This window comes from Lagopus leucura, unplaced genomic scaffold, assembly GCF_019238085.1.
Source record: "Lagopus leucura isolate 7727_CA_CO unplaced genomic scaffold, USGS_WTPT01 Super-Scaffold_100034, whole genome shotgun sequence".
Classification (NCBI taxonomy): Eukaryota; Metazoa; Chordata; class Aves; order Galliformes; family Phasianidae; genus Lagopus; species Lagopus leucura.
The window spans coordinates 5,364,697-5,383,962 of NW_024962283.1; the positions used below are offsets into that span (position 1 = coordinate 5,364,697).

General features: G+C 59.4%; 3 protein-coding genes across 7 annotated transcripts; 1 reads left to right on the plus strand and 2 right to left on the minus strand.

Annotated features, from left to right (window-relative positions):
* Window positions 1-146: 146 nt before the first annotated feature.
* SMIM35 (small integral membrane protein 35) lies at window positions 147-7,047 on the minus strand. Of its 4 annotated transcripts, none has more exons than XR_006181053.1 (8): window positions 6,980-7,047; window positions 6,731-6,864; window positions 5,591-5,770; window positions 4,811-4,999; window positions 3,463-3,912; window positions 2,202-2,318; window positions 1,905-1,938; window positions 147-1,770 (listed from the first exon to the last, which is right to left on the minus strand). XR_006181053.1 is itself a non-coding variant. In XM_042882487.1 (4 exons), the coding sequence occupies exons 1-4, from the start codon at window positions 3,020-3,022 to the stop codon at window positions 1,665-1,667; spliced, it is 297 nt and encodes a 98-aa protein (XP_042738421.1). In that variant the 5' UTR covers window positions 3,023-3,129; the 3' UTR covers window positions 147-1,664. The 4 variants fall into 4 exon arrangements, 1 of the variants encoding a protein (XP_042738421.1); XR_006181052.1 differs by having other exon boundaries at window positions 4,811-5,011; XM_042882487.1 differs by lacking the exons at window positions 3,463-3,912; window positions 4,811-4,999; window positions 5,591-5,770; window positions 6,731-6,864; window positions 6,980-7,047 and adding an exon at window positions 2,983-3,129.
* TMPRSS4 (transmembrane serine protease 4) lies at window positions 5,792-10,988 on the plus strand. The gene is made up of 13 exons (XM_042882468.1): window positions 5,792-6,067; window positions 7,724-7,754; window positions 7,834-7,947; window positions 8,053-8,205; window positions 8,301-8,430; window positions 8,863-8,964; window positions 9,050-9,090; window positions 9,422-9,581; window positions 9,687-9,853; window positions 10,046-10,141; window positions 10,224-10,363; window positions 10,499-10,648; window positions 10,727-10,988. The coding sequence occupies exons 1-13, from the start codon at window positions 5,792-5,794 to the stop codon at window positions 10,736-10,738; spliced, it is 1,572 nt and encodes a 523-aa protein (XP_042738402.1). The 3' UTR covers window positions 10,739-10,988.
* Window positions 10,989-11,234: 246 nt separating this feature from the next.
* Window positions 11,235-16,977, minus strand: SCN4B (sodium voltage-gated channel beta subunit 4). Of its 2 annotated transcripts, XM_042882473.1 has the most exons (6): window positions 16,591-16,977; window positions 16,348-16,387; window positions 13,618-13,781; window positions 12,824-13,049; window positions 12,605-12,734; window positions 11,235-12,533 (listed from the first exon to the last, which is right to left on the minus strand). In XM_042882473.1, the coding sequence occupies exons 1-6, from the start codon at window positions 16,975-16,977 to the stop codon at window positions 12,440-12,442; spliced, it is 1,041 nt and encodes a 346-aa protein (XP_042738407.1). In that variant the 3' UTR covers window positions 11,235-12,439. The 2 variants fall into 2 exon arrangements, with proteins under 2 accessions (XP_042738407.1, XP_042738408.1); XM_042882474.1 differs by lacking the exon at window positions 16,348-16,387 and having other exon boundaries at window positions 16,591-16,637.
* Between the last annotated feature and the right edge of the window lie 2,289 nt (window positions 16,978-19,266).

The window sequence follows — 19,266 nt, forward strand, 5'->3', positions numbered from 1 at the left end:
TTTTTCCTTGAGGTTGGGGGTTTTTGCTTTCTTTCTTTTTTTCTTTTTTTTTCCCCTCTCTCTTTTTTTTTTTTTTTTTTTTTTTTTTTGTTTGACTTCCTCTGAAAAACGGAGTCGTCAGAAAGAAGCGTGAGGTTTCTGTGCTCCTGACGTCAAGCTCTGTGGCCGTCCCCAGGGCTGTGCCGGGCGCTGCCGGTTCCCACTCACCGTGGGAGGCTCCAGCAGGCTGCAGCTGTGCCTGAGGGACACCACGTTCCACCCCCCCTCCTCGGCAAGCTCTCCTTTCAGTGAAACAGATGCCTTTGCCAGAAAACCACACGCTTTGGCTTTGAAAGCAGAGAGCACGGACAGCCCCTTTGGCTCTGGGAAACTACAGGCGCTCACATTTTCCTCGTTGAAGTCACAGCTCAGTGTTGCTGAGATGTTTCTCTTCCATTCCTTCTGCAAAAATCTCTTTCCTCCCCCTCCACGCAGTGCGTAGCATCGCATCTCAGCCTCTTGCTCTGGGGGGGCTGCTCCTGTAAATACCTTTTTCCTCCCCAGCACCGATGCCTGAATGCATTTCCAATGATGCTCCAACATTTCCAAAGCATTTCCAACAAATCCCCCACCCACAGAGCCCCATACCCAGCGATGTGAGGCAGCCTGAGGGGATGGAGGCAGCAGGGGGCAGCCCATAGAGAGGGGCAGAGCCGTGCAGGGCACAGAGCTGTCCCAAACAGCTCAGCCCCATGGGGACCTGTCCTGCTGTGCCCAACAGCCCGGCACTGGGCTGCTGAGACCCTTACCAGAAAGCCTCGAGGAAACCCAGTGGGGATTTTCTGGACTGTTCTCTTGCACAGTCAGTACAGACTGGAGAAATTTCCACATTGGTGCAGTTCCTTGACTAAGGGAAGTCTGAAGTGCTCTCATTTCCTTACAGCGTTTTCCCCTCTTGCACAGTCAGCCATCCATTTCTGTGGCTCCTTGCCACACTTTTGGGCTGATTCCTCACGTTCCTGCCCCAAGGTCTGCTGGGCAAACCGGGGTCCCAAGCACAGGGATGTCAGATCAGAGGGGAACACAGGGTTGCTTTGCTCTGCAGGGTGGGTGCTTGGGATGAAGCAGTGCCCTTCTTCCTGCACTTCAAGAGAAGGAGGCTGAGCCCATGCCCAGCAGCGGCCCTCATCCAGCCCTGCCCAAGGCCAAAAGGGCAGAGAAGGAAACACAGCAGAGAGAGAATGGAGAAGCTCAATTGAAAACAAAAAACAAAACCCAGAAACAGCACTGCTCCAAATTTGGTAGAAATCCTGCGTATCTGGGAGTTGTTCTTTAGAGAACCAAGAATACAGGAATTTCCCCATGGCCAGTTTTGCTGTTCTCTCTGTGGTTGCTGGTGGGGGGGAAGAGGCAGCAGGAAGAAGCTGCGAGTGGCATGTGGTCACAGGAAGCATGTATATTCCAGCCCCTGCTTCCTCACTGCTTTCAGAGGAAAATCCTGGGGACCATCCCAGGGAAAGCCACAGCCAGAGCTACAAGAGGGGAAGGAGGATCTGGGGTGCAGAAAGCTTTGGGGTGCAGCACATTTACCACCATGGGAAGGCCAGTGCATGCTGCTCCAGGCTCTGCAGGACCTCCATGAAGCTGGGGTCCCACGCACAAGGAGCAGCACCATGCCCTGCTGCTCACAGCCCCTGCTCCTGGAAGCGCACGTAGCCATTCCCTGCCTGGCTCACAGAGGCACTGATGCTGAACGGAGGTGCCAGCTCCACTGCCACCGACCTCAGCCTGCTGCAGGGAAGGCAGGGGTGTCAGGGGGCTGTTGGACCCCTGGGCATCTGTGAGGGACCCTCACACTGCCCAGGGCTTAGGGGCTGGCGAGTGTCTGCAGCACAGTGCAGAGGGCACCTGTGTGACTCACTCACCAGCCATGGTAGAGGTTGAAGATGAAGTCAGACCCTGGAAGGAGGAGGAGGGAAGGAGAGGTTGTCAGAGGGCCCTGCAGTGCCTGGAGAGCTCTGTGAGGTGGCACAGGGAAGGGACAGGACAACCCCCTGGATGACCAGAGCACCGGGACGTCTCTGTGCATTCCCCCTACGCACCCTCTGGCCACCCTGCATGCAGATTTTGGGGACCAGCAAATGCCATTAGTGCTCCCCACACCCTTCCTTTGTCCCCTCCCCGCCCTGCAGCTGCTCGTCCCCTGCTCTGCCCATACTCACTGCACCAGCACCAGCCCTGATGGTAGCAAAGGAAAACGGTGTAGCCAGAGATGATCAGGATCAGCAAGGCCAGCCCGATGCCCAAGATGAACCCAAACATACCGATGAGCCCTTGCCCTACAAAGCAGAGGGAAAAGGGGCTCTGCAGACAAATGCCTCTGGGAGACTTGTGATTATGAGCATCACCTGGAGGAAACCTGGGGCTGCGTGCCCCCATGCTGTGCCATCCCTCTGCTCCACCACGCCCAGCCTTGGGAGTGAGGGTGGCTTGCAGCAGCCCATGCACGGGCACACAGTTCCCTCTAGAGGATGCAGGCGTCAGGGCAAGAGCCGTGCAGACCAACGCAGAGCCGTGTAGAGCCGTGTAAAGTGCAGAGCAGTGTAGAGCCGTGCAGAGCCATGCAGAACTGTGCAAGAATGGACCCTTCTTGAGTTTAAAATTACCCCTTGTCCTCTCACTACACCCCCTGATAGATTCTCTCCCTATCCTTGCTGCAGATGCTGAAGAGCCTCAATAGGTCAGGGTGCTCCGTGACCTGTGTGCCCTGACCATCGGGCCCTCGGAGCAGGCAGGCACAGCGCAGGGGCTCAGGGCAGGTACCGGCACACAGACAGGCACTGCGCCTTGCAGCATCGAGAATGAGCCAGCGGAAAGGGATGACCTAACAGCAGCTAAATTTAGACAGATGCCGGTGGGGTGAGAACACTTCCCCTGTGGTCACCGTGTTTACACAGTGTGTAACATCCCAGATCATCCCACAACCTGCAGCACTCGCCGTACCTGATGGCGCACGACAAACGGCCGGGGAGCAGCAGAGCATCGCACCGTCAGCTCTGGGATGGTAGCGTGGACAGACAGGATCAGCCTGGGCTCCCAGCAGTGCTGGGGCGCGTGGGTATTGTGCTCCTTCTACTGGGCCAGAGGTGAGCTGGGAGCCTCAGGACCCCGCAGGATGAGGGCAGGCAGCGTGCTGCCTGGTGAGTCACTGGGAGCTGAGCGTGGTGCAATCGCTTCCCTGAAGCAGCTGGCTGCCGAAACTGCCCTGTCCCCGTGCCTGCTGCTGCAGGGTGTGCTCGCTGCCACGCTGCATTCCCAGCCTCTGCCCTCTGCCTATGGAAGGTGCTCCCTGCACAGCAGCAAAGCAGAAACCAGACCCAAGCCCCATCCCCAAAGAGAGCAGAAAAGAAGGTCACCACCCCATTTGTGCTATAAAACGACTTCACCACCATTCAATATGGGGAAAAAGTGCCAACTGCTTACCTGTCTCAAGGTCCATCTCCCTGTGCTTGCTGCCTTCCCGCAGGAACTGCTCATGGCTGGCCAGGCTGGGAGCCACTCCCAGAGCCCAGTGTGTCACACATGTCCCCTGCTTGCCCAGTGACACTGCTCCTCACCTGCTGGCTCGACTGGTTCCCAGTGGAGAAAGCAAAGAGCCCTGGCAGACATCACCCTCATGCCCCAGTTTGACCTCCCCTCCCTGCAGGGCTGGGCAATGAAGGTGGCTCTGCCCTCCTGCTGCAGGTAGGAGCCAGACCCAGCAGAGGTTGAGCTCGTGGCATCAGGAGCCCAAGGGGATAGGGATGCCCCAGGGACATGTGTGCCCAGCCCCAGGCACACAGGTGTGCAGCCCCAAGCACCATACCTGAGCAGTTCTGCCCTCCCAGCTGCCTCCTCCTGGCAGGGTCCCACTCAATCAAGGCTTGGGGATGCCTGCAAGGGTAGGAGGACAGGGCAGCTCCAGTGCAGCACGCTTAACATCTGTGTTTGGCCACCTTCTCAAAGCCTAAGCTGCAGAGCCATGTGGGAACTGCTGCCCACTCACAGGAGGGACCAGGAATGCAGCTGCTGTGGCTGCAGGTGGGAAGCAGCAAGCAGGGACATCAGCTAACAGCTCAGAAAGTGGGCATCCAGGGGGAAGCCCTGCAATGGGAGATGCACAGGGAAGGAGCTGAGCCCCAAGCATCCTTTTCTGGAGTGAGTTCCCCAGCACCAGGACCACGAGGTGATGACCAGGGCAGAGAGTCGGGGAAGAGCTGGAGGGAGAGGGAGCCTGAGTGCTGTAGCCCTGCATGCTGGTGGCCACTCAGAGCCTCATGCTGCCTGCCTGTCCCCAGCCTGACCCCAGACTGAGCCACGTCACACCAGGGCCACGCATGGCAGAGGTTTGGGGAAGGGCGGCTGGGGTAGCAAAGCAGCCACACTCCAGGAAGCAAAGCCCTGCAGGCGTGCGGGGCTGTGACATAACATCTCCAAACCTCTGCTGCTTCCTCAAAGCCTTTGCTTAACCTCAACAGAGGAAGAGCCTCTCTCCTCAGTGCCACCTCCTACTCCTGCCCCACCAACACTCGCTGGGCAATGGGAGCTCTGGGAGGCAGCACTGTAAGGGCTCTCCCTGTTGGGTCGTAGGGCTGTGGGTATACATGGGGCTAAGTTTGGTCCAGGGCATCTGCCCCATCCCTCAACCACTTCCTGAGCTGCTTTTGCTTTTAAGCCACAGTTTGGTTCATGGCAGTGGACAGGAGGCTCAGGATGCGCTGGAGAGCTCGTTCCATCATGCTGTATCTTATAATCAGTGAACGCCAGGGAGTGTGGAAGCAGCATCCCTTACCTGCATGTGGATGCCAAGATCCCTGGTCAGGCTACAGGGTTGTGCTGCTGCCCGTCCCAGAGCAGTGTCCTTGTCTCAGGGCTCTGGCACAGGGAGGGGACATGTCCCTGGCTGTGAGCTGTAGGGATGTGATGCTCTGCGGGCTCCCGCTGGCACTGTGCTCACAGCTGGCAGCAGCTCTCTCCCCAGCTGTTGGGAAAGCTCAATTACAACAAGAAGAGAGGTAATTAGTTGCTCACAAATCCTGCACACCCACCACTTCCAGCATGAGTCTGCACGACTTTCTAGCCAGGAGCTGTGCAAGCTGCACACTCCCTGACCCCAGCCTACAGGAAGCCAGAGAAGCTCCCGCACCCCAAAGCTGAGCATCATCCTGCCCTTTACAAGCACCTGCTACTGGGGGGCTGCAGGAACCCCTCTGCCCACACCACTGCCAGCCCTGTCCTGAGCAACAGCAGCACATCCATCCAGCACAGCACGGCACCCCCACCGAGCAATGTGGTTTGCAGGTTTGCATGCCCATCCTCCAGCATCCATCCATCTCAGGGAGTTTGGGGGCCACGTGCTGCATCCTTCCTCTGCTGCACCCATCTGGTGGGGCTCAGCCAGTCCAGGACACTGAACTGCTGTTGCCCCACATGTCACCTCCCAGCACTGTGCCCTTCCTCCCTGCGTCACACAGTGCGGTGCTGCAGGCACGCTCCCGAGTGACCCCAGGGACAGGGACATGCACTGGCCCTGTAACCTCATGTATAAACTCTTCTTTCCTCCTCCACCTACCAGAATCTGTTTGAAAACAACCCAGCACAATGCGGAAGGGATGGACGAAGAGCGGGAAGGCTGTGTTTCTTCTCATCATCTGTAGAGAAGCATGAAAAAATCCTGCTCTGTCAGTCAGCTCGCTCCTGATCAGTGATTTTGTGACAGTGGCTCCGCAGGTGAGTCACCCAGCGGCAGAACCTGGGGAGATTACTGCAGGTGATGGTGCTGCTGATAGACCGGTGTTATATTACAATACAAATCATAATTCCTGTTTCACAACTCCTCTTGTGGGTTTTAGGGAGTGCTGGGGCGGTTCTGCCCCAGTGTGAGCGCGGCGCGGGGCAGAGCAGCACGGCACAGGGTGGTGGGAGCAGCGCGGGGCCGTGGGAGCGGCGTGGGGCAGAGGGTGCCCAAGGCCTCCCCGTGCCTGGGATTTTCGCTGGGTTTCTGCTGGCAGAAGACCCCCCCCCCCCCCCCGGGAGCTGGAAGAACATGGTGAGTTCTCTGCTCCCCAGCCCTCCCTTGAGCTCTCGCTGTTCCCCTCGACAGCTCAGCGCTGTTTGCTGCAGGGGTTTTTAGCAAGCAAAGCCGTGGCCATCTACCCCCAGGCTGGCACGCAGTCCCTATCCTAGACCAAAAGCTTTCTTTAGCTGAGCGGCAATGCATGGCCCAACAAAACCCCCCAGCAGCACTGGGATGGGGACCTCAGCCCCTGCACAGGATCGATGGCTGCATGCACACGGGTTGGATTCCCTGCAGCCAAGGAGGCAGCAGGGCTTGGGACACAGCCCTTAGCGCAGGCTGAAGCTATTTTAAACTGGAGCATCCCACCTCCAGGAGCTGTGGCACAGGCTCCCAGCACAGCCCAGTGGATGCACTGTGCCCAGGCAGCAACTGAGGGCAGGCCAGCCACAGCTGCGTTTGTGTTTTTCCAGACAATAAGGCATGGGGGCACAATTAGTTACGGTAGCAGTGGGTTCCCAAGGAAATCGTGTGCCTGCATTCCACACAGGAGCTAGCACAGCTCTGGCTTTGAATTTAACCAGTGAAGTTCTTGCTTTTAGGCTTAGAGAGCAAGCAGGTACCCTTGCAAAGACAGCCCCTGAGGCAGCTCCCATTTTAATATCCCTTTTCTTGGTGCAATAAGTCCACCCTTACCTGCCGTGGTGGTGTCCAGAAGTAGCAGCTGCAGAAATGCTCTCAGGGCTGAAGGGCACTAGGATGAAACACAGCCATGCTGCTCCCACAGCACCCAGGAGCTCAATTCCAAGGCACCAGCTCTCAGGCAGCAGCTGCAAGCAGGGCAGGAAACGAGTCTGCCTGAGCCCACCCAGCCGGTCTCTGCCAAGTCTGGGGCTGCTCTGTGTGCAGCACAGTGGGACTCCTGCAGCCACACGTCTCTCTTACAGGGAGCTCCTAGAGGAACAGAGTCCTGAAAGACCCAGGCAAGATCAGTGCTGCGCTCATCGCTTGCCCCAGCGCTGTTGCCAAGTCTCCTAGCAGCAGCACAGCCCTGCCTGCCCACCTGAGAGCACTTGTTCCCATGGGCTGGGCTGGTTTTCCCCAGCCCTGCAGAGTGCAGCAGCTGCGCCTGTTGGAGCAGAGAGTTTCAGGCCCTGCTCTGGGCCAGCCAGAGGCCATCACCCACTGCGACATGCATGAGTGGCACAGCCCGGCAGCCACACTCATTTCTTGGTGCACAAGACATGGAACGCTTGGAAGTGTTTGTTTCATAAAACCTGAAGTTTTAAGCCTCCTTAAAACTCCTGAAGTTTTAAGTTGAATTAGGATCATAATTGCATGGCATGTATACATTACTGGAACCGTATTGGTGATGTGCTGGGGAACACCACAGCTGCTTGTCCCAGTGATGATGCACTGGGATAAGGCAGGTTCTCTCACTCACTGTCTCTCCAGCAGCCTGCTGGGGCAGTTTGCCAGCTAACCCTGCTGAACACAGGGCAGGCTCTGTGCCCAGCCAGCAGTGGTTCTCATTTCTCTGGGCTGCCCTCCTGGGCAATGTCAGCTTGGGACTCGGTGTAGCAAGCACCATGGGGAGAGCTGGCCTTCCTGCTGCTGACCCCACCATGCACCAGCAGCACTTTGCTGGCTCTTTCAGCTCACTGCCTGCTTTTCCCTTCCACTTTACAGGACCCAGCCTCCGAGCGGTTGAACGGTGAAGGTAATGCCCACGGGGCCAGGGGTGCCATGGGGGCCGCCAGATGGGGTGGCACTGCCAGGCTCCCTGCTCTGTGTTGCAGAACCCGGCACGAGAGGCAAAGCCTCAGAGGCACAGAGCTCCTGGAAGAGGATCGGCATCCCCATCCTGGTGACCGTGCTCGTCCTCGCCTGCCTGGCTGCAGTTGGGCTCCTGGGTGCGGCTCCTGCTCTGTTCTGTGCCTGCTCCTGCCCAGTGCTCGGCTGGGAGTGGCTGTGCCATCTCCATCCTGCCCCAAGCTGAGCTCCCTGCTTCTCCCCAGTCAAGGTTTACCTGGACCACCATTACTTCATCTGCAAGCAGCCTCTGAAGCTGGTGCCATTCGAGCAGGTTTGCAATGGAGAGGCGGACTGCCTGAACGGCGAGGACGAGGCCAGCTGTCCCCAGGAGGTCCCCGAGGGGCCGCAGGCTGCTGGTGAGTGCCAGACACTCCACGGAGCCCCACGATGCAGCCAAGCCCCCGCCCAGCAAGGTGACCCAAGGCAAAGGTGACTCTGTCCCTCCCTGCAGCTCGCCTTTCCAAGGACAGATCGATCCTGCAGGTGCTAAACAGGAACACTGGAGCCTGGTCCTGCATCTGTTCTGACCACTTCAGCGCAGCGCTGGCAAAAGCAGCCTGTGAGGAAATGGGCTACAGCAGGTAGCTGCTTTCCCCACACCTCTCTCGCTTCAATCTATCACTCTCCCCTAAAAGCCTCTCGGAGTGGGCTGTTGTTTACTTATGGAGCACTCAGAGTTCTGCACTAATGGATTCAGCCCATCCTCAGCACGCAGAGCACTTGCTGTGCCCACGGAGCCTGGCAGCTCCCCAGAGGAACCCAGTGCTGCATCCCTGCTATGCCCAACTCCCAAACCTCTTTCTCTGTCCCCCCACCCTTTCTCCTATTTCTTGGAGGGTCCCATCCCCTTCCTAAGCTCTTGCTCCCTCTCCGTCTCAGCGCTCTATTGGAGCTATGGGTGAACATTTGGGACCTGCTCCTAAATCTTTAGAGCAGGATAACCCCTTAGTCTCAGTCCCAGCCCATATCCAACCCCTGGCCATGCCCAACATACCCGTGCCCATCTCTTCCAGCACCCCAACATTCTATGCAGTGGATGCGGGTGCAGGACAGCCCCTGCCTCCCCGTGAGCTGGTGCTGAGCAGCGGCCGCCTGCAGCTGCCTGAGCCAGGCAGGTGAGTGCCACCCGTGGGAGCCACTCCTGGTGCTGAGCTGGAGCCGCTCCTGTGCAGGACACAGCCCTTCTCCTCCCTCTTCTAGGAAGTGCCTTTCTGGATCGGTTGTTTCACTCCTTTGTTCCAGTAAGTATTTGGACAAGTCTGTGCCTTACGGCACCCAGGGCTTCGTGCTGCTCCCAGCTCAGCCCCGTGCACACAGCTCTGGCTCTGGGTGGGTTCAATTCTGCTGATGAATTACTCTGATTAAACAAACCCCATGGTGGGCTGGAGAGCAAAACCCGGGGGTGGCCAGATTTGGGCAAGCCTGGGGACAATGTGCAAACAGAGAACAAAAGGGGGTGTGCCAAGCGTGCCACCGAGGGGTGACACAGCGGCGTGGAGAGGGGTGAGGCCGTGGCAGCCTCCATCCCAGCGGTCCCTTCCTGAGCTCACATCCTGCTCTGCCCCGGTGAAGGCTGCGGGGAAAGCGTGCGGACGCCGCGTGTGCTGGGCGGGCGGCCGGCGGCCATCGAGGCCTGGCCATGGCAGGTCAGCCTGCGTTACCGTGGGGAGCACATCTGCGGCGGCAGCATCATCGACCCCCGCTGGATCCTCACCGCCGCGCACTGCTTCAGGTGAGCCGGGGCTGAAGCGTCCCCTAGCAGCGCTGAGCAGCGCATAGGGAGCACCGTGCCTGCCCTGGATGGGAGGGATGGGAGCAGTAATGTGTCCGTGTGCAGGAACAACCCCATCATCCCCAGCTGGCGCGTGAAGGCCGGCTCCCACGTCCTCTCTGGCCCTGCCACCCTCACCGTGGAGAAGGTCTTCCTGGCCGAGCGGATGCCCACGTCTCCCAATAACAATGACATAGCGCTGGTGAAGCTGCAGGTCCCTCTGCGTATCTCAGGTGAGACGTGGTGCACCCCAGCACCTTGCACCCACGATCCCAGGCTCCCACAGCCGTGGCAGGTCAGCCTGCGTTACAGCATAACGTGGTGCAGAGGAATGGAGGCACCGACTGCCTGGTGCTTGCTGGCTGCACGCCATGCTTGGGGTGCTTAGCAGCACCTTCTGCACCTCACTGTGCCTTGCCCTGCAGACAGCACCAAGCCCATCTGCCTGCCCTACTTCGATGAGGAGCTGGAGCCGGGCACCCCGCTGTGGGTGATAGGCTGGGGCTACACACAGCAGAACGGTGAGTAGGACATCGCGGGCTCCACGCTGCTTGGGGGGCTGCTTGGGGACACCTCTGAGCAGCCACTTTTTGCTGTGTGCAGGCAAATTGTCAGAGACCCTGCAGCAGGCGGAGGTGAGGCTGAGCAGCGTGCAGAGGTGCAACCTGGAGGCGTACCACGGCAAGGTGACGCAGAAGATGCTGTGTGCAGGGCTGCCCGAGGGCGGGGTGGACACCTGCCAGGTGAGGGGCAGCATCGGGTGTCCCACCACACTGGGGTGCCCACTCTTTGAACTGGGCAGGTTGCTCTATAGAACAGCCCCACGGAGGGGATGCGTGCCCAGAGTGATGCTCACAGCCAGCGTTGATCTTTGGCAGGGGGACAGCGGAGGGCCGCTGCTGTATTCAAACAGGCACTGGCAGGTGGTGGGCATCGTCAGCTGGGGCTTCGGCTGCGGCACCCCCAGCACGCCCGGTGTCTACACCAGTGTCCGAATGTACCTTGACTGGATCTACGCCATCCGCAGGGTCAGTGCCCTTTGCACCTTACTGTCACTGCTGTGCTGTGGCTTCTCTGTACCATTCCTTTCCTCTCTCCCCTTGCAGTCGGAGCTCTGAGACCTGCCAGGACACTGGTGCCGTGCTGGGGCCCGGACTAGGAGGCAAAGGGCAGCTCAGGCAGCGGCCGCAGCCTCAGAATGCACCCAGCTGGAGCTCCCTTCCAGAGAAAGATTAATTTATTGCCCTGTGCTGATCTTGCTGCGTCAGGATCTACGCTGCTCTTTGCTCATTACTGTTTTACAGAGATAAACGATGTTTGTGCTTCAGTGTATCGCCATTAAAATAAAGTATTTGTGGTTTTTTTTTTCCACGCAGCCTCTGAAGGCTCTGTCTGTCCCTCCTGCTCGCTGGTTGTCCCGCAACCAGCCCACTGTGCTGGGCTGGGCTGCTTTCCCATCCCTGCTCTTCTTAAAGCAAGCAGGGGCCAAATGAGCACCTGGAGGAGTCCAAGCCAGAGAGTTAACCCTGGCAAACCGAAACTTTATTTTGCTCAAGGCAAAGCTGGGCAAACCCTAACGGTGCAAAAAGGTGTTTGAAGCCATCACGCAGCACGTGGTGCACACCTGGTGTTTATTGCAGGTATCTCCTACAGGTGTTGATACATGTGTGTACATATGTGTCCATCACAGCTCACACCTCAGGCAGTGCCTTCATCCCACAGAGCCATGGAAGGCCTCAGGAGAAGGGGTCCTGCAGAACTCCCCCCACCCTGCACTGCATTCCACACTGCATCTGTCGGCGTACAGACAGAACTGCATTCCAGACAGGGGTTATGTTGACTTCCTCCATCAAGCCAGAGGAATAATCCATGCATAGTACAGCATTGCATATCCTGGGGTAGGTGGAACTGTGTCCAGATACCGACTAAAAAAGGCTGACGGGTTATAGGACAGCTAAAAACAGTTCTGTAAAAAAAATCCCTTCCTGCCCTGGAGGCTTTCTGTGAGGGGGGCCGGGGGTCTCGGGGCGGCTCCAGCCCAAGCTCTCATGCACGACAGGGGTAACGCGGGGCATTCGCAGTGTGCCTCTGCCTGGGAGCTCGGAGTGCTGTGCAAAGCCCCTGGGGGGCAGCCGAGGGCTGAACCCTGCGCTACAGATGGGGAAAGTGAAACTCAGCGTAGTCTCCCCAGTGCCAAAACCCTCTGCGGGGACGCTTTACAAAGAGTGAGCCAAAGAAGCCTCACAGCAATCCCTGTGAGGTAGAGCAGCACTGCTTTCCCCATTTTACAGATGGGGAAACTGAGGCACGGTGACATCCCAGGGTCACCCCGCCAGCCAGGGGCAGGACGGGCAGCGGGACGGGGCAGCCCTGGCCCTGCTCCTCTCATAGGATCCAACTGTGCTCCCCCCACAGCTTTCCTCAGGGGAAAGGGAAATGCACTCAGCCACTTTCCCATTGGAGTCTAATATAAAAATATCCACGTAATGAGCAAAGCCTTGGAAAGCCAGCCCTGAAAGCATCACTGCCCTCAGACGAGGGGATGTAAGTACGGGCAGAACCAGCACAAACCCACGGCACGGCACAGCACCCCCGGCCCCTCTGGCCCCAGCGCAGGGCAGGGCAGGCAGTTGGCTCCATCCCATCCACCTGAAGCCCCCCAGTCCCCGCAGCAGCCAAAGTCTTTTCCAAGAAGCAGCGCAGGTTGCAGGCACGTGTGTAATAGAAACATGTCTCGAGCGTTGGCAGTTTGGAAAGGAAACAAAAGGGAGAGGCTCCCCGCCGGCCCCCACCTCGCCTCCCCAGGGCACGGGGCTGCTTCATGCCTTCTGGGGGGCTTTCTGCTCCGCCTTGGAGCCCGCCAGGCCGTTCTCTGTGTTGTCGTTGCCCGAGGAGCTGACGAGGCACTCCTTCCTGCGAGGAGCACACAGCTGACACCCGGCCCCACCCCCCCCCAGCAGCCCCCCCACGGTGCCCACACTCACTTCCCATCCTGGGTCTTCTTGATGATGAAGAGGACGACCCTCTTGACAAGCATGAAGAGGATGAGGAGGCCGATGAGTCCACCCACAACACCCACAATGATGAGCGTCACGGTGTTGTCTGTCTTCTCCACTGCCGGGCAGGAGGGGTGGAGGGGGTTCAAGTCAGGACACCCCCAGGCACCGTGAGCCCAGTGCTCAGCACCCCCCAGCAGCACTTACTCTTATGGACCACGGTGAGGAAGATGGTGGCATTGTGCTGCGCCTTCTTCTCCTTGGGGTTGAGGACATGGCAGGTGTACCTGCCGGCGTCGCTGAGCTCCACGTCCTTCAGGACAATGGAGATGTTGTTGTCCTTCCCGGTGGTGGAACCAACGAACTCAACCCGCGGGTTGCGTCCCACGAGGATGGGCTCAGAGGTTTTGCTCTTGATCTTGCCGTGGTAGATCTGCAGAGGCACAGTGGGGTCGGTGGGATGCAGCACTCCTGCCCTGCCCAGCTCCTGCATGCGGGCACAGGATGGCAGCAGCACAGCCAAGCACGGATGCGGTGGGTCAGTGCCACCACTCTGCAGCACTGCGATGGGCCACACAGATCTGCACTACTCTGGGGTAGGGAAAGGTCCCTTCATTCTGGGACCATCCTGGTTCTAAAGACAGAGCTGCTCCAAATCCTCTTCCTCACCAGCAGGAGAGCAGTGTGCACAGCAGGAGGGAAGCACATCTATACCGAAGCTGTAGCATTTCAGAGCAAGCACAGGAGAAGAAAATTAACTATATTTTGCCTAAAGCATAGCCAATTTGTGAATTATGAAAAACAATCAGATTTAGGTGGCAGAAACTCCAGGCCAGCTTTGTTCCAAAGCACAGGTGCTCCCTTTTTGCACCATTCCATTTCTCCCTGAGCTGGAGCTGCTCAGAGGGAGTGCATCCCACGGGAGGAGGAAAGCAGGCAGTGAGAAGCGCATCTGAAAGGAGCTGCCAGGAAAACACAGGCAAAGCCTGGAGTGCACCCACCAGCTCCGTCGAGTTGAAGTACCATGTGAAGATCAGGTCCTGGAAGCCAATGCAGGTGGTGAAGGTGCAGGGCAGCAGGACATCGGAGCCATTCAGAGCCATCACAGTGTTGGTTTTCCCCACTGAAACCTCCAGGGCGAAGGCAATGGCGAGGATGTACAGACCTGGTGGGAGGAGAGCGTGAGGAGCAGTTGCTGCAAGGAGAAATACAGTGCCAGGGAGCAGCACAGGGCCCCTCCAGCTGTCCTCATCCCTTGGGCATGGCCACAGCACTACTCTCATCTACAGGACAGCATCAGGCCCTGCCTGGCTCCCCCAGAGACAGTGCAGATTCAAAGGGATCCATAATATCACCACGGATAAAGTATGCAAATGGGAGCCCTGATTGGCATGTCATCCTCGGTGCCTTCAGCTAAGCTTTAAAGGGGAAGGGGAGGGGGTAAAAAAAAAAAAAGGCAAAAGCACTCTGAAAGCAAAGCAAAGCTCTCTGTTCTCAAAGAAAGAGCTAAAACTCCAATTAGCATCATTGCCCTGGATGGCTGCCAGCCTGCCCTGCCCTTCCCTTAACCCCAGCAGCGGAGCAGTGGGTCCTGGCAGAGCAGCACAGCGTGCCCTGCCTACAGCTGCTGCTGCCAATGGACGACCTTCAGCACTGCTCTCCCTTGTGCTGGCAGGGAGAAGCACATCAGGGAGCTGGAACATCCCAGCTGCAGGAGGTGCTGGGGTCTCTCTCAAGGAATGGTCCCGGCACAGGGATGCCGTGCTCCGGGGCTCCATCCACGTGCCATGGCACAACCCAGCACTCAGCAGGACCCACCCACACCTTCAGAGCTCCCTCTGAGCGCTGACAGCTGTGCCATGGGGTCACTGCTGGTCCCACAGCCGCTTCCCAGAGCTGCTGGCACCCAACTCAGAGGAGCTGCCCTCAGCCTCCACCCCCTGCAGCCGCCTCCACGCTGATTTATTCTCCCACGCATGCCATGCTAACGGCTCCCCAGGCACGTCGCAGCCCGAGCCAAGCCCAGAGCCCTGCATCCTGGGCTTTGGGCCCTGCTGCAGTGCTGCATCAAAGCACTGCAGGGGAAGTTACTTAACTTTACAAAGAAGCGTTTCTCCTTCTGCTGGAGGCTCCCTCGAACGCTGGGAGCTGTGCAGCCCTGGGTATGCCAGGGGTGTCCTGGGGAGCTGGGGCTGTGCCTCCAGCCTTGGGGATGCCTGGCTCTGCAGGATGCCTGAGGAGGCAGGTGCTGCAAGGGGACACTTACTTGCAGGAAAGACGATTCCTTCTGGCTTGTGACACTTCTAATCCTACCTGCCACAGTTATAACATCATAAACATAATCTGAATGACATGCACAGGGTAAATGGAGGCTGATCTTGTTCCTGTAATCCTGTGATCTCAGGAAGGCAGAAGCGATAAGTTGCCACTAAATAAAGCCTGGAGGAAACGCACTGAGAGGTCACCGATGGGAGCTGTTGCTCCACTTGACACCGCGTGCCCTATGCAGCTGCACCTGGTGCCATCAGAGCCCCTCTTTGTGCCCGTCGGGGCCAACATCAGCCCCTGCCTGGGGCTGCTTTACCCCAGCAGCAGCACCACTGCAAGAGATGGATGGGGAGCAGCACCAGTGCCCCGCTGCCCAAGCAGAGGAGTGTGCACCTGGGGTGCAAGAGAGCAGCAGTAGCTCAGAGCAAGGCTTTCCCCAAAGGGGCGGCTGGCAGCCCTCCATTGGCAAGCTGGTCTGGGAACCACTGCCGTGATGGAAAGAGCTCATAGGGTTCATCCAGAAAGGCACCGGGCGCCTCCAACCTCTGTGAAAAAGCCACTCCAGACAAACATTCCTTGTCCACAGAAATCAGCGTGACCTCCTGGCACGGGTCCCCCTCCACCTGGAGGCTACAGAGGAGGAGCTCTCGAGCTCCGGGCTGCTCTCAGCAGCAGGTCAGCCAGGTGCAGCCAGGAGCCCACTGCCAGCCCTGGGAATACAGCATCCCTGGACTCCCACACCCACACACGGATGCTCCCCCCAGCAGCATGGGGGACAAACTGCCACCTCCACCCCCACGTGCTCTCCAGCATCTCCACATCCCTCTGCAAGCAGCACTGAGCCGGGGCACGTTCAGCGGGGCAGACAAACCCTTGCAGGGACGCAGTACTTAAACGCCTTTTTGAGTCTCCAGCTCACTTCAAGTAACCTTAAGAACTATGCCTTCTAAAACACACCTTCCGAGGGAGTTTTCCCCAGCGCAAAAGCAGCCTTCGGTTTCGGGAGCACCAGGACGAGCGACGCAGCGCAGTGCCCCGCTGGGTGCGGGCTGATGCGGGAAGCTTGGAAGCAGCCCAGGGGCTGCAGCACGGGGACGGCTGTGGGCTCCTTCGTCCTCCGAGCAGCCGAGGGGGAGCGGGGGGGGGCTCGGCTGCCCCCCAGCCCCACGCTCCCTACGGCGGCTCTGCAGCACGGGGGTCGCGCTGGGGAGAAGCGCATGCAAACGGTTGTTTTACAGAATGAACCGTAAAAAGAATGACCTGTCGGCGGGCGCGCTGGCGGCTGCGCCGAAGCAGTGCATTGCTTTCCTACGGCTATCCCCGTTAGCAGGCAGGTAGCAGCGCAGCGGAGCGGGGCAAAGCGGGATGCAGCGCTCGCAGGAGGCAGCTGTGCGCCGGCAGCGATTGGTGCGGGCCGGAGCCGGGACTTCAGAGCCCTCTCTCGGACTCGGCTGCGAAGTCACCTTGGCCAAACCACTTATCCTCAGCGCTTCGGACTCCCGTCTGCAGAGCAGAGGTAATCGTGTTAGCGCTCGCCACATTCGTCCGAGCAGCGGCGTCCGGTTCCTTGCGGTGCGGATGCAAAGCGGCCGCGAGCGAAGGGCGGGCGAGGAGACGAGGGTCACCCAACCCGGGGTACCCCAAGGCGGGCGGGGCTCTGGGGATCCCCCCGGCTCCCGGTGGCAGCGGGCAGCCCTCGCCCTTACCCAGCAGCGCGGCCAGCAGGCGCGGGGCCATGGCTGCGGCGCGTCCCGACTGCCCGCAGCGCCCGGCTCCGGCCGCCCCCGCCGAGGCCGAGCCGAACCGGGCGGAGCCGCGCCGGGAGGAGGAGGAGGAGGCGCCGAGCCCCGCCCCGCCGTGTCCCCGCGTCCATCGGTGTCCCCCGCACCCTGCGGGGCCGCCCGCTCCGCCCACCCGCCCGGCCTCGGAGCTCGCGCGGATGCAGCCGTGCGGCGGGTGGGTTCCCTTCTTCTGCCTGGAAAACAACCGAACCGGGCCGGGCTCTCGCCCAGCGCCCACCCCAGCAGCGCTCTGCTAGCCCCGGGGTGACACCGAGCGTCCCTGCAGCCACAGATGGGGACGCAGCCGTACATGGATGGGTTCAGGTGTGCCCAAAGTCTGCCTGGCGCCGCTCGGAAAACTTATTTTGTCTGCCCAAGTGTGTTCTGAGATAATTGGCTGCCCGTAAGTTCATGTATCTGCAACCTCTTGCTCACCCTCCATCCATTAGACGTAACCTTCGGCAGACCGCATCCAAAAATGCGCTTGGCCGGCCCCTGCTAATGGAGGCCTCCAGCAATGCGAAGTGTGAGAATGCAGCTCTGCCTTCCCACCCAGGGCCCATTAGGGAGTGAGACCACTGTGCTGAGCAGCAATCTGCAGGTGGTGACGAATCCCGAGGCCAGGCACAGCGGGACAGGAGAGGAGGGGGCACAGCGCCCCTTCCTGGCACAAGGCACGTGTCCCAGCCACGCTCCTTTCCGGCCAGCCAGAAGCACCGGGGAGGAAGGAGGGAGAAAGCAGGATGCTTTGTGAGGCACTGGGGTATCCTGGGGGACCCTGCGAGGGTGCCAGCTGTGTCTGTGGGGTGAGGAGTGAGGGCTGCTGAGCTGGAGAAGAGACAGGAGAAGTGCAGGCAGGTTGGGCTGGGCAGAGCAGGCAGCCGATGCTACAGGAGCAGCATAGAGAGTATTGCTGATGCTGCAGGAGGTGTCTCAGTGGCTGTGATGGATACAGGTAAGTGACAGATACGGGTAGGTGACGGATACGGCCAGGTGATACAACCCGGTGCACTTAGGCTCACAGCCAGCCTCCTCCAGGACATTGTGCCCCTGCACAATGAACTCCCACTGAGCAGCCCTGCAGCGGCAGGGCAGGTGCTGCCTGCAGTGTGCTGGGGCCAGCTGTGCCCTTGTAGTCCCAGGGCTTGGAGCACGGCGCTGCCTGTCACCAGGCGTGATGGAGCTGTCACACTTGGCAGCCCTGGCCACTATCCTCAGCCGACTGCTCTTGTCAGACATCTGCTGCCACCATGGATGTGGAACATGCTCTGCTCCCTGCCAGCCATGTGTGCCTCGGCCAGGAAAAGGCACTGGGGAATTTGACACGGTGCTCAGATGTCCGGCGCAGGGATACTGATGCTCAGAGGAAACTCTTTTTGCTGAGCCCAGCACAAGGCTGCCGTGTCTGGTTACAGGGAAGGCGAGCACCCCCTGCTTGGACACTGTCACCTCCCCAGAGGGATGGGATGCAGGGCTCAGGGATCCTTTCTGCTGGCTGCTTGCACCCGATGCTGCCGGGCTTCTCCATTCCTCCTATTTGCCCTGCAAAAATGGGACTGGGAGGGTTAAAACACCCAAGGATGGCTCCTGTTTCCCTCCACGTGGGCATGGGGTAGGGCTGAGCAGAGCAGTGCTGGGCAGCAGCCTTCAGCACAATGCAGCAGATGCTGCACAGCTTCAGCTTCAGCAGGGAGCAGCTCCAGCAGGGATGCAGGGATGCTCTGGCCCCCTCCCAAACCTCCCGGAGCAGGCAGAGCCCTCCTGCAAAAGAGGAGGTGGTGACGCCGGAGCAGGACTTCCCATCAGCACCTTATATTTACTGCAAGGTCCTCTGGCTGCGACCTTTAGAAGAGGAGGCGGCCTGGCAGCCAGCTCTGCAGCAGCGTCCCGGCTGGAGCTGACGGAGGTCCGGGCACACGGACTGCGGTGAGTGCTTGGTCGCTGTGCCATCCCCAGCCCTCCCTTGCCTGCAGCTCTCCTGAGCAATGCTTTTCTCTCCCCCTGCCTCCTCTCCCACGCAGAGCTGTCCTCATGCTGCCCCCCCTGCTCTCCAGCGAGTCCCTATTTGGGGGACCCTTTAAAGCAAGCAAGAAAAGGGGAGTGGTGTCCCCAGGCAGGCACTGCAGAGGCAGCTGCACGGACGCAATGGTGCTGTGTCCCAGGGGAAAGTTTCTTCCTGACTCGATACAAGCTCTGCTGGACCCTTCCTGCTCTATAGCATTGTCCTTTAACCCCTGCTCCATTCCCCCTCTGCTCGCTGCCCCAGGTCCCTCCATGCAGAACATCAGGCTGCTGTTGCACCAAGGGGACAAAGCTGTCCCCAGTTCTTGACCTTCTTGCTGGTGACCATCCCAGCAGTGCCCCCACAGTGCCGGCTATGGGTGCCTATTGCTCCAGCTCTGCTCATCCATCTGGAGGGCTGCTCCTTCCACCCAGTGCTGTGCTCCCGCAGGTACAGCACAACCTGCAGCACAGCGGGGCCGGCAGCATCACCGACCTCCTGCCCTTCCCCAGGGGGAGAGATAGCTGCGCTGTGCCTGCCTGACCCACGCTCCTTTAGCACCCAAAGCAGAACTGCTGCCCAAGTGAGGCAGAGCAGGG

What these genes read in the sequence shown, in the direction of transcription:
- SCN4B (XM_042882473.1), bottom strand. Translation starts at nt 16,977, where the DNA reads ATGTACGGCTGCGTCCCCATCTGTGGCTGCAGGGACGCTCGGTGTCAC. An exon ending in ACTTCAACTCGACGGAGCTG is followed by an intron (nt 13,050 to 13,617) that starts GTGGGTGCACTC and finishes GTGCCTCTGCAG; the next exon opens with ATCTACCACGGCAAGATCAA. An exon ending in CCTCACCGTGGTCCATAAGA is followed by an intron (nt 12,735 to 12,823) that starts GTAAGTGCTGCT and finishes CCTGCCCGGCAG; the next exon opens with TGGAGAAGACAGACAACACC.
- TMPRSS4 (XM_042882468.1), top strand. Translation starts at nt 5,792, where the DNA reads ATGGTGCTGCTGATAGACCGGTGTTATATTACAATACAAATCATAATT. An exon ending in GAGGAAATGGGCTACAGCAG is followed by an intron (nt 8,431 to 8,862) that starts GTAGCTGCTTTC and finishes CATCTCTTCCAG; the next exon opens with CACCCCAACATTCTATGCAG. An exon ending in TGTTTCACTCCTTTGTTCCA is followed by an intron (nt 9,091 to 9,421) that starts GTAAGTATTTGG and finishes GCCCCGGTGAAG; the next exon opens with GCTGCGGGGAAAGCGTGCGG.
- SMIM35 (XM_042882487.1), bottom strand. Translation starts at nt 3,022, where the DNA reads ATGCTCTGCTGCTCCCCGGCCGTTTGTCGTGCGCCATCAG. An exon ending in CGTTTGTCGTGCGCCATCAG is followed by an intron (nt 2,319 to 2,982) that starts GTACGGCGAGTG and finishes TCTGCTTTGTAG; the next exon opens with GGCAAGGGCTCATCGGTATG. An exon ending in TCAGGGCTGGTGCTGGTGCA is followed by an intron (nt 1,939 to 2,201) that starts GTGAGTATGGGC and finishes TCCTCCTTCCAG; the next exon opens with GGTCTGACTTCATCTTCAAC.